General features: G+C 37.0%; 3 protein-coding genes across 3 annotated transcripts; 2 read left to right on the top strand and 1 right to left on the bottom strand.

Moving 5' to 3' along the window:
• Positions 1-406: 406 nt before the first annotated feature.
• LOC120125243 lies at positions 407-1,403 on the top strand. Its single transcript, XM_039143750.1, has one exon. It carries the CDS (start codon positions 570-572, stop codon positions 1,023-1,025), a length of 456 nt encoding a protein of 151 aa, XP_038999681.1. The 5' UTR covers positions 407-569; the 3' UTR covers positions 1,026-1,403.
• A 4,570-nt stretch (positions 1,404-5,973) lies between these two features.
• Positions 5,974-7,182, top strand: LOC120123259 (ubiquinol oxidase 4, chloroplastic/chromoplastic-like). The gene is made up of 4 exons (XM_039142206.1): positions 5,974-6,055; positions 6,311-6,382; positions 6,469-6,516; positions 6,765-7,182. Exons 1-4 carry the CDS (start codon positions 5,974-5,976, stop codon positions 6,989-6,991), a joined length of 429 nt encoding a protein of 142 aa, XP_038998137.1. The 3' UTR covers positions 6,992-7,182.
• Positions 7,183-9,150: 1,968 nt separating this feature from the next.
• Positions 9,151-10,871, bottom strand: LOC120130579 (1-aminocyclopropane-1-carboxylate oxidase). The gene is made up of 4 exons (XM_039147822.1): positions 10,682-10,871; positions 10,317-10,543; positions 9,890-10,223; positions 9,151-9,676 (listed from the first exon to the last, which is right to left on the bottom strand). The coding sequence occupies exons 1-4, from the start codon at positions 10,787-10,789 to the stop codon at positions 9,386-9,388; spliced, it is 960 nt and encodes a 319-aa protein (XP_039003753.1). The 5' UTR covers positions 10,790-10,871; the 3' UTR covers positions 9,151-9,385.
• Between the last annotated feature and the right edge of the window lie 461 nt (positions 10,872-11,332).

Below are 11,332 nucleotides of genomic sequence, written 5' to 3'. Positions count from 1 at the left end.
CGAGAATGGTATCTAATTATTGTCACTGGTTTGTAGAAAAATCGTTTTTTAAAACATGAGGACATTTTTCATCAACTTCTATATCGTTGCTTTACTTAGAACATAAGCTTCTAAACTTGAGAAAGGTGTATGATGTAACCTCTTCCCTTTCATAGCAAATCGTTACCTACCTACTGTCGTATAAATTTAATATATGCAGGAAGGAGGACGAGCGAAGTTCCTAAAATGTCCTGAAATGCCTGTGCTGATTATAAGTTTATAACACTGTCGCCAGCTGGGAATGCACTATTTCATTATGCATGTGAAAGAGCCTGCTTGGTTAAAGATAAATGATTCAGATTTCAGATTTACTGTGATGATTGATTGGGCTGTTCACCATTTAAGACCCGCGGCGCACACTTCCTCAGGCTAATGTTCCCCATTCCCTAAACTACGTCATCAAACCCTGTGTTATGTTTTATATTATTCTCCCTCCGTATAATAATACTAATATAAAACCTTATTAACCCTTCAAAAGTATATCAAAATTCCCTTCTTTCTCTCTCTCTGGTTCATAATCAAACTTCACCATGAAGAAGCTCTACCCGAGGGGCACGGTTCATCCATCACCTCCGATCACCACCGATCATCTGTCCTTCCTTCCGGCCACCATCTTAACCCTTGCGGCTTCTCTTTCCCCAGAAGACAGGGAGGTCTTGGCCTATCTCATCTCGTGTTTCAACAACGATGTTGGCAACCGTTCAACCCACGGAAAAAGCTCCCAGAAATATCCGGCTAAAAGGAGCATCAGCTTAAGCAGCGGCAGCGATCATGATCATCCACCTCTTTTTACCTGTGATTGTTTCAGGTGCTACATGAGTTATTGGGTCAGGTGGGACTCGTCGCCGAACCGGCAGCTGATACACGAGATTATTGATGCTTTTGAAGATGGGTTAGCTCAAAGCAAGAAGAAAAATAGCAAGAAAGACAGGAAGAAGAAAAACGCCGGTACTGATGGGTCAGGTGGTTTAAACGACCCGATTTGAGCTTTAGAAAGGATGAGTCAAGTGAGTTGAAATCGGTGGAAGGGAGTAGCAGTAGCAGCAGTTGTGCTGGTGAAGTTTGTGGGGATGATGATGGTGAAGAAGAGGGAACAGAGAAGGGTACGACGGTAAGGAGGTTCGTGAACTTCATTGGAGAGAGGATTTGGAATGTTTGGGGGCAGTGAATTTAGAGGAGAATCCAAGAAAGAGGTGGTTTAGTTCCAGCCTATATTTCTTTCTATAAGGGAAAGAAAAATGAAATTTCTTTAATTAGTTTTGCTTCCTTTTCTGTATATTACGGGCTTTTACAATGTAAAAATGGGTAGTTTAATCTTGAATCAATCATGTTTTTGTTGTTGTTGAAGCAACCTTTTGATAAGAAAGATTTTCTTGTAGCTTAAGCTATAAGTTCAATACATTCACCATGATTGATTTTAGCTTTGTTGTTAAATTATGATCGATGGAAAGCAGGAGTTAGAGATTGACTCCTGAATTTAGTGTTGTTTGTATGTAATGAAGATGCCCTGCAACTGTCAACTCAACAACTCAACAGGCTTACAGTACTTATTTATTAGGAAGGAATATTCATACATTATAAGATTAGCTAGTAATATTGTTCTTATCTACTTTAATCAATCAATTATTTTAGCTACTATTTGTTGAAGACGTTCCTCTTCTTCTTCCCTTAAGCTGCATGTGTGAAATAAACGAGGTCGGCAAAAGTAAGGCTTCGATTAAAGCGAAGGTTCCCCCAAATGATATAAAATATATTCATGTCATGTAAAAGAATGTGCCCCCACGCCATCCCCCCCCCCTCTTTTTTGTGTGTTGTAATAATCAATAACCAATGTTCATCTTATCATATCCGCCTCTTCTTCATCGCTCTAAAGTTTACATTTTTTAAGGCTTAATACATAAATAAGTATAACTTTTAAGGTTTAATACCTAAATAAGTATTCAAATTATATTTTTTTCGAATAGGATCTACAATATTTTTGGACCATTCAGATTTTTAACGTTACAAACATTACCACTTTAGGTGTTCAAGTCGTCAACGACATTAATTTCCTCTGTTAAGTGATACATGTCACAATTTGATAATTTTAAAAAAATTATATAAAAATAAAAATAAAATTATATATTTAAAAAATATATAAATTTTAAATAACTCCAAAATTTTGAAGACCTTCATTTCAATCATTAAACTCACGTCGCCATTTGCCGTCTACTAAGCTCCACTCAACCTCACCTCCCCTAGGAACCAAAATCCTTATGAAATCATGACCGATCGACGGTTGATTGACGACAAATTGATGTTTTATACTACGCGAACCCTATGATGAAAATTGCGATCCCACATGATTCCGACAGTCAATCAACAACAACTATGACGGAAAATAACTAGGATGATGGTAGAGACTACGTCGGCAGCTGTGGTCGTGGCAAAAAAAAACAACATGGACGGATTAGAGTTAAGATTTGTGGATTTTGAGAATTTTGAGGCTTTTTTGTAATTTAAAGAAATTATGACATTTTTATAAAATATAATATTTTTCTTTTTCTTTTTAAAAAATAAATTTTAAAATTATAATATTATAACATGTGTCCCTTAATAAATTTCTAAAATATACTATAGACACCTACGCATTTATTTAGGTATTAAGGTTATTTTTAACATTCCAAATTTGAGGACGGTTAAAGAATCGAAACAACGGTGGATTTGGTGACATCCATCACATTGCTTCTATATTTTATTGATCAAATGGGTGACATCGTTACTTCATATTTCATTACAGGGTAAAGTGTATAAATAGTCCTTGAACTTTTAGGACGTTTGCATTTTGGTCACTCAACTTTTGAAACTTACAATACAATCATCTAACTCTTAGGGTGCTTGCATTTTGATCACCCAACTTTTAATCGTTTGCATTAAGGTCCCTGCTGTAACCATTTGCTTATGTGGCACTTAACTGTTGTTAACACCCATCCCCCTTCTTCTTATTCGTTTTCTTCTTCTTCTCCCATTCACCCCACCTCTGGTCAGCGGTGGGTCACACCGCCATCACCATCGTCGACGTTGCCTCCCTACCCTCGATTCATACTCACCGTCCACCGTTTGTCCCAAATTACGAGAAAATCGTTCGAACACCCATCTCTGATCTCCGTCGTCGATGATTGTCACCGTCGGTAACAATAGGAGTGCTACCCTATCCCGACCAAAACCTCGCTAGCCACTCGTCGAGACTCACCCCCATTCGTCGTGGAGAGGGCCCTGAATTTCATCGAAAAACCCTAAATCCCCTTTTCTATTTTGATCAATTTTTGGCTGATATGGCCGTTTGTTTGCCACACCGCCACCACCACCATTGAAGTCCTCACACTGTTCCGAACGAAACTCAGTCGGTCGTGGCTCCTCGTCATCTTCCCTCCTCTGTAGAGGCGAAGAAGAAGATAGATGAGGAGGATGAGAAGGAGAAGGAGAAGGAGAAGGAGAAGGAGAAGGAGAAGGGGGTTAACGACAGTTAAGTGCCACGTCAGCAAAATCTAACGGGAGAGTATAGTAGGGACCTTATTGAAAATGATTAAAAGTTCAATGGTTGTATTACAAGTTTTAAAAGTAAGGTGAGCAAAATGCAAGTGCCCTAAAAGTTTAGGGACTATTTTTACACTTTACCCTTTATTAAATTTTTGGTTTTATCTTGTCAGTCAAATCATTAATTTGAACTATTCAATTTTGATAACTATTTTAAAAAGTTATCACGATTTGAATATTTGTCCAAATATATATTTTCAGCCATACTGTAGTTTTATCGACAATTTTGGCATAAACTAAGGGATATGAACTCATCGACTAATCAAGTGTCTATGTCACAAGAAAATTCAAACCCTACGGAATTTCAAACCCCAAAAAATATTGAAAATGAGATTATAAATTTAAAAGAAGGAAGCTCCAACCAAATGAATCCAAGTCCAAATTCAAAGAGCTACGATTACATGATAATAAAGTTGGAAATAAGAGGGAGTCGGTCAAATTTCAGAGTTCAAGTTCAACGAAGGGTGTAGGAGATAATTAGCCAGAAAAAGGAAGAGAATATATCTTTGTATTTACTATGAATTTTGAACCTTCTGGCCCCGCTTACTAACCTTGGTACTAATTAGTAGATAGTAAAAGACGATTAAACCAAGAGGAGTGGTGCCTTAGGAAAGCGCATCTCCCGGCTGTGCTAAGGCTATTAAAGAGAAAAGGAAAGAGGACAAATGTCTTAATTCTCGGGGAGGTGACCCCTATGACTATGGACTAACCTGTGCTCCTTTGGACATAATGAAAAAAGAAACTGGATTGGATTTGGTTCAAGACATGTACAATCAGAAAGGTTTCTTTTAGCCCCCGTAATCATTTGGGTAAACGAGCATTGAATTAGTAAAAATTGTGACTTTTAGTCGGGGCCGATTCAACTAACGTAACAAATGTGGTGTTTATAAGGAGACTTGAGCAACACACCAACGTAGTCCACAAACAAGTCTATAGGTTTGAAAGTTAGAAAGTCCACCCAGGACAAGGACCATACGATACTCAAATTCAAAGTCAGCCTGCCCCGTTTGAATGGGAGTCTCTTTCAAAATGAGGTGTGCATCTACAATCATGGATGAATCGAGAAAAAGCGGATTAAATAGTCATTTTTATAAAAAAAAAATTAAATTAATATATATTTTAAACATTTTTTGATATTTTAATTAATAATATTTTTTTTCATTCTTTTTGAAAACTATATAATCTTAAAATTTTATATTCATTAATATAAAATCATGTTTATGCCTCTATCTACAACAAAAAGTTATATGAGATTCATCGGCCGAGGCAGACTCGGGCTGGCGGGCAGATACCCTCATTTTCCTTCAGGTCGATCGGTATCTTTGTTGCTTCGAAACAGTGTTCTACTTTCCTGCTTGTTTTACAAGTGTTATTTAAGAAAATACATGGTTCGAGATTATAGCTATTTTGTTTCTTTTCAATTTACTATATTTTATATAAAAATATGTTTGCAAAATTAATTCAACAAATTATATGTTCATTCTTTAAATAATAAGTTAGATAAATTAATTTACGAATTTCCAATTTTTAGTGCAGCAAATTAACATCGGATTGACTTTTAGAGTAATTAGTTGGCAAAGTCAGACGTGTTTCCTCAATAGGAACTTTATAATCAACCTTTTTTATACGTAAAAACTAGTACACTAATCAATCCCTAACAAAACTCTAAGCTTTGTTATGTCCATTATATTGCACCTAATCTAACTGTGTGGTCCATTCCAGCTGATTAATCATCGTAAATGTTAATATCGGTACTTTTGGTAGCATATCGAAAAATAATAATTTGTCTATTTAAACATAATTATTTCTCCTTTTATAAGTTATTTTTTTCTAAATGGAGGGAAAAATTTTGAAATCGAATTTAATATATTTTTTGAATTAATCACTGATTTTTGATCTATTGACCTACCAATCCAGATCAGGTATTGCAGAGGTGAGGGCGACCCTCCCAACCCAGTTTGCTCCATTCGCAAACACTAGGATTCGAACCCCTGACTTTACTTAAAGGGATGTTCTTGCATACAACCATTGACCTGCTGCCTTAACTTCAATCTATTTACCAGTTTTAACTAGAAAGAGACCAAACAGAATAAAGGGATTGTTTTACATAACTTAACCTCCGCTTGGTTTGAACACATAAAACTTCTACTCTGTTGATTGCTTTATTGTGAATTCATCATACAGAAAAATGGTAAATATTCTTGAAAAATCTCCCCCTCCCTCCTTTTTTCTCCTTAGATGTGTTGTTTTATTGCAACATTGCTCTAATTTTGTAGGACATGTAATACATATTGTGACTGAGATTGAAGCTTGCTCACCTTCATTCATTTGTGGTGCTTAATTTAATATATTTGGTTAATGACTACTGCAGACCACTTTTCTGAATGTGTAGAGAGTCATGCCTTTGAAACCTATGATAAATTTATCAATGCCAAAGGAGGTAAGTTGACAGATCCCTATATACCGTTCATTCATCTTAGATAGCTTGCAGTTTGTATATGTATCATTTGTCACAAGTTTGACAAAAGTTCTAGTTTTAAATTATCCTGCATATGTTAACTGGTCACTGGAAACTAAATGGTGGTAAGGGCATTTTTGAAAAATACTTTGTTGCATTGCATCCATGCATTTCAGTTTTCACTGTTTAACCGACTTTTCCCAATTTTGATTTGATATGTTCTTTTGTTTTCTGTAGATGAGTTGAAAAAAAAGCCTGCTCCCGAGGTTGCTATCAAGTACTATACTGGAGGTGATTTATATTTGTTTGGTGAGTATTTCCTTTTACATTGGATGGTTCAGTCTTTAAAATATCTCATATCGGGGTTCAACAATTCCTCCACATTTTCTGACCAGATGAATTTCAAACTGCTAGAGCTCCCTGTTCACGAAGACCAAAAATAGGTAATGGAATGTATTTTTGTTAATTAGAAATCCATGCTTTAATTAGATCTAGTGTTGTTTATATGAGTGTGAGTACTGCATAAGTCTGTTGTAGTAATCATAAAGACCAATTTTCTGATACAACTTCAATTCTAATCATTGAACTGGCAAGTGCCTGCATGGGGTATGACAATAAACTATAGGAATCTTGTTGCTAAATTGTTGATGCAAACTGACACAAGTGGTTTTTTTCTTATGTCCATACACAGATAATTTGTACGATGTGTTTGTGAACATCAGAGATGATGAAGCTGAACATTGCAAGACAATGAAGGCCTGTCAGACTCACGGAAACCTTCGGTCTCCTCATTCATATGAAGATTGCTTTGAAGACATGCCGGATGGCATGATTCGTGAAGCAGATTGTGAAGGCATTGTAGACTGTATAAAGAAATCTTTTACAACTCAAGTGAAGCAAACCAAGACCGTTGAGTGAACCAGATGCAGTCATGTGAGTCAACACATAGTGACAGATGAGATGTATATAGTCTATAAGAAAATTACATAGTTCCAACATATTGCCTTTGATTCTTAAATGTAAGTTCTGTTTAAAATTTTGGATAGCTTCCCTGCTTAGAAGGAAGGTTTCCTGTTAGACGTGATTGAAGATTTGAAGGCCATTTCGCAATAAAAAGCAATAAGTTGATAGCGATTTTCAGTTCCTGGTTAGTATAACGTGACCTTTTCGATGCGGATTTTCGGTTATTAGAAAGGAGTGCATTTTATACTGATAGCGATTACTCAAACATTTGTAATAATTGCAGGTAATCACTTGTTAACTCTTCAGACAAACCCTACATGTTAAATCTATGTAAAAATGGAGTTTCACCCCTCGTAACTGCCCCCGCAGTTAATCATCCCTACTAATTAAGGATTTGCTTAAATTACATGTTTGAACCCAAATCACACTAATTAAGTGGATCCTACCTTCTTCCCGACATAACAAGAAACCGTGCGAATAAACACAAGTAGCAACTTGAAATTTGATTTACTATGGGCATGTTAATCCGTTTCGAGACATAATATTTTACATGTTTGAGTTTTTTTGTCAATAGGCCTATGAACCATTTTATTTTTATTTTTGAATAAAGATGAGGCAAAACTAGTGTTCTCCAAGCTGAACTTTGGGGCGTATTTGAAGGACTCCGTTTTGCATGGCAGCAGGGCTATGAGCGTGTTCATGTTCAGATTGACAACGCTGAGGTTTTCCGTCTTCTCACAGACCTCTCTCGCATGAGTCCTCATACTCTAGTTCGAGTTATCTCTACCCTGCTGGCAAGAGCCTGGTGTGTTGATTTCTCCCTTATTCGTCGTGAAGCGAACAGGCTGGCAGACTTCATGGCGAAACTCGATACTCATCCACGGTTCCCTCACGGTGTTCTTTGTTCCCCCAGTCTTCCTTCATAGCCTATTATATAGAGATATTTCAACTCCTCCTTATGCCCGTCTAAAAAGGGTCTAATGTAATGAACCATTTTATTTGATCCTGGTTAATAATGATGTTCTGCATCTATCACAAGGGGCAGAGAAACAAGTAATGAAGTCCAAGGAAAAAAGTAGGATGAACTATTGCAGAGGCAAGTTGGTAACTATTACATGTTTATATGAACTTTGATTCCCTTAATCTCACATGCTCATTAGCAGATAAGGGTCGAGTTATTTCTAAAATATTGCTGCCCCTTTCCTTTTGGCTTTCAGATTGAATATCCAAATTTCCAATATCAAGTTTTTAGCACAGCTAGAGAGCGAGGAAAGACAGTAATTTTGGCCAACTGTGGTCCAAGGTTTAATAGGTATTACATTAGTTAGTCGTGCCACTTCTGGTTCTAAAAGGATGATAAAGAAATTTATTAGTATTATATACACTAACACAGGTTTCAAGCAGACCGTTAAGAGTCAAATCAAACTGAAGCATTTAAATAACATGTAAACCAGGGTCGTAAAGGTGTCCCTTTCCAATTATAAGAGCAGGAAATTATTTATAATTAAGTCGAGAAGGCAGGAAGAAGGGATTCATGATTATAGCTTGCGATTAAAAAGTTGTTTCCTTTTATTATTATTAAAAGATTACGTTATTTTATTATGGTGTTGCTGAGAATTTTCCTGGCATCGGGTTTAGTGGATTGGGTGAGCTTTCCACTTGAATGAGATTGGAGTTTGGATATTAGGAGCTCTAACCTTGATTAGCACACCTCTGGATTGTGATCAAAGGAACATTAACATGCATTGGCTGACAGAAAGTTGATAGAAATCATTATTTATTCCCCGGCCAAAGTGGAGGTATGATTTGTGTGCTTTTCGTTTACACCAGTTGCTCATCAAAGGCTTTTCGTTTGGCAATGGTCAACTCTTGGCTTTCTTTTTCATATTTCTTTCTTCAAATCCCCACCTTCCCAAAACGGGGTTGTTTAGCAAGTGCTGCAAAATTTTACAGAACCAATGTTTGCCTGTTTGGTTTTGCTCCCAGAAGATGATAATTTATGGTGTTCGGATATATACTTGTACTCTATATTTAAATTCGATTTCGAATAACATAAATTGTTGTATCAAAAGAAAAATGAAACGAGTTATTAAGCCCTAATGAAGCCAAGATAGAATCTTAATGATAAATTTCGTAACAGATATAATTTGGTCACTTCTACAACTCGAAACATCTGATTTAAAGCACAACCACTAGCAACCAGACATGATACATAACAGGGGAATTCTTAGCCCAAGCATTGTCAGTTTATTTAAACTAGTAAGATCCACACCTGATAGCACTCACTAAACTTATTACAGAAACACACTGCTAAGTTAAAACCCATTTCTCTTTCAGCCACTAAAGGACTCAAACAGATGCAATAGGACCCAAGTTAACCGTGGAGTCCATGGCCTTCATGGCTTCGAACCTTGGCTCCTTTGCTTGGAACTTCAGGCCTGCGTAGAGCTTCATGTAGTCCTCGAACACAAATTTGGGGTACACTTCAGATTTGTCCGCTTCTTTCTCCAGCAAAGCCGGTGCTGGATATATAACAGCGTCGCTGCCCGGGTTGTAGAAGGAAGCGATCGACATTCTGGTGCCGTCTGTTTGAGCAATCACACGGTGCATCACACTCTTATATTTACCATTGCTGATTACCTGGTTCAAGCGCATAAAATAGTCATCGAATATGTCAAGGAATCGGCCTTAAAATAAGTAGTCCCCACTCCCCAGCTTGGAATAATTTATGTTTTCCACTTGCATAGGCTTTGTGAATGGAGATATTAATCAATTATATATATTTTTATTACCGAATCCAAATCACTTGAAACTTGGTGTAAAATAATAAAGGCCAGTGCTCAGTTGGTATACCTCAAGTTGGTCACCAAGGTTGACGACAATGGAGTGTTTCATCGGAGGAACATCGATCCATTGTTCGTCCTTGAGAAGCTGAAGGCCGCTGACCTTGTCATCTTGGAACAGTAAGATGATTCCACCAGCATCAGTGTGAGCCCTGAGTCCCTTGATCAGGTCTGGTTTGGGGCATGGAGGGTAGTTGCTGACTTTGGTTCCAAAGGTTGGCCCTTTAGACCCATAAAACACCTTTTTCAGGTAACCGGGTTCCAACCCCAGATTCTCACACAACAAGTCTAGTAGTTGCTCTGCAAGCTTCTCCAACTCCACTGCGAATTCCTTCATCACCTTTCTGTTGTTAAGAAAAAGTGAACCATGTCAGTTAAAACATAAAGCCGAAAACACATCATTGCCACCGTATAAGAAAAACAAAATGAACCCAGACCTGTAATCTTCTTCAAGATCAGGAATTTCAGATATATTCGATTCAGGCAAGTGGCGCAAGAAGAAGGTGCTTTCCCAGTCCATGTCATTGATCTCAGATTGAACGGCCTCAAGACCCTTACTGGCAACCATTTCTTTGAACCTCTGCTCCATGCACTTTTTGTAGTGCTCCTTTGTCAGCCTCTCCACAGTGTCCATCAGCTCATGAGATATTCCATGGTTCATCAGCTTTTAAAGAAAAAGTTGGGGGGGGAGGACGGGGGGTACAACAAAGGATTAGAAGCCTTATTATAACGAATGAACCAAGTTGTAAACTATAGATATGGTTGATTTAGTGTAATGAACACATTTAAGAGGTTTTAGTACCTCAAAGAAACCCCAATTCTCACAGGCGTCTTTGATCATTTCCATGGCGGTTGCTCGCTCCTCACCATTGAGTTTGGAGAAGTCGATGACGGGGAAAGTGAGCTCCATTGTTTATCCCGGGATCTTACTAAGCTTCTCCAGTAATGTGTTGCTGTGTTAGTTTCAAGGCGTAAGTGACATGGGAGCCTGGGGAAGTGCAATTTATAGGCAAAGAACAAGGGCAAAACAGATGAAATGATAAAAAAAAAAGAGACGAAAATGGAAATGTGTAGCGAAAAATTAAATTTTGATTTGTAAATAATTTTCGTTGAAACAAAATAATAACTGTCATTGTCAAAGCAAACAGTTTTTCATTCATCTTTGGAATTAATAATTCAAATATTCTTTCAACCCTCCACATGTTATATCATGGTAATCACCTATAGAATATAAGGAATTAATGATATGTATATTAGAATTGTTCATTTTAAAAGGGTAACGTGTACAAATAGTTCCTCGACTATAAGATGTTTTTTTTGTCAATTCTCTCTATTATTAAAAGTCACAAAATGGTATTTGATTATAGGCTGTTACTTTGTTGAGTCTCCCGACTATTAAAAGTTATAAAATAACTACCTACTATTTAGTATGTTCCAAACTCATCATTTTTCG

The sequence above is a fragment of the Hibiscus syriacus genome, unplaced genomic scaffold (assembly GCF_006381635.1).
Source record: "Hibiscus syriacus cultivar Baekdansim isolate YM2019G1 unplaced genomic scaffold, ASM638163v2 tig00000132_pilon, whole genome shotgun sequence".
Taxonomy (NCBI): domain Eukaryota; kingdom Viridiplantae; phylum Streptophyta; class Magnoliopsida; order Malvales; family Malvaceae; genus Hibiscus; species Hibiscus syriacus.
This window is presented reverse-complemented; position numbering and strand designations above follow the sequence as displayed.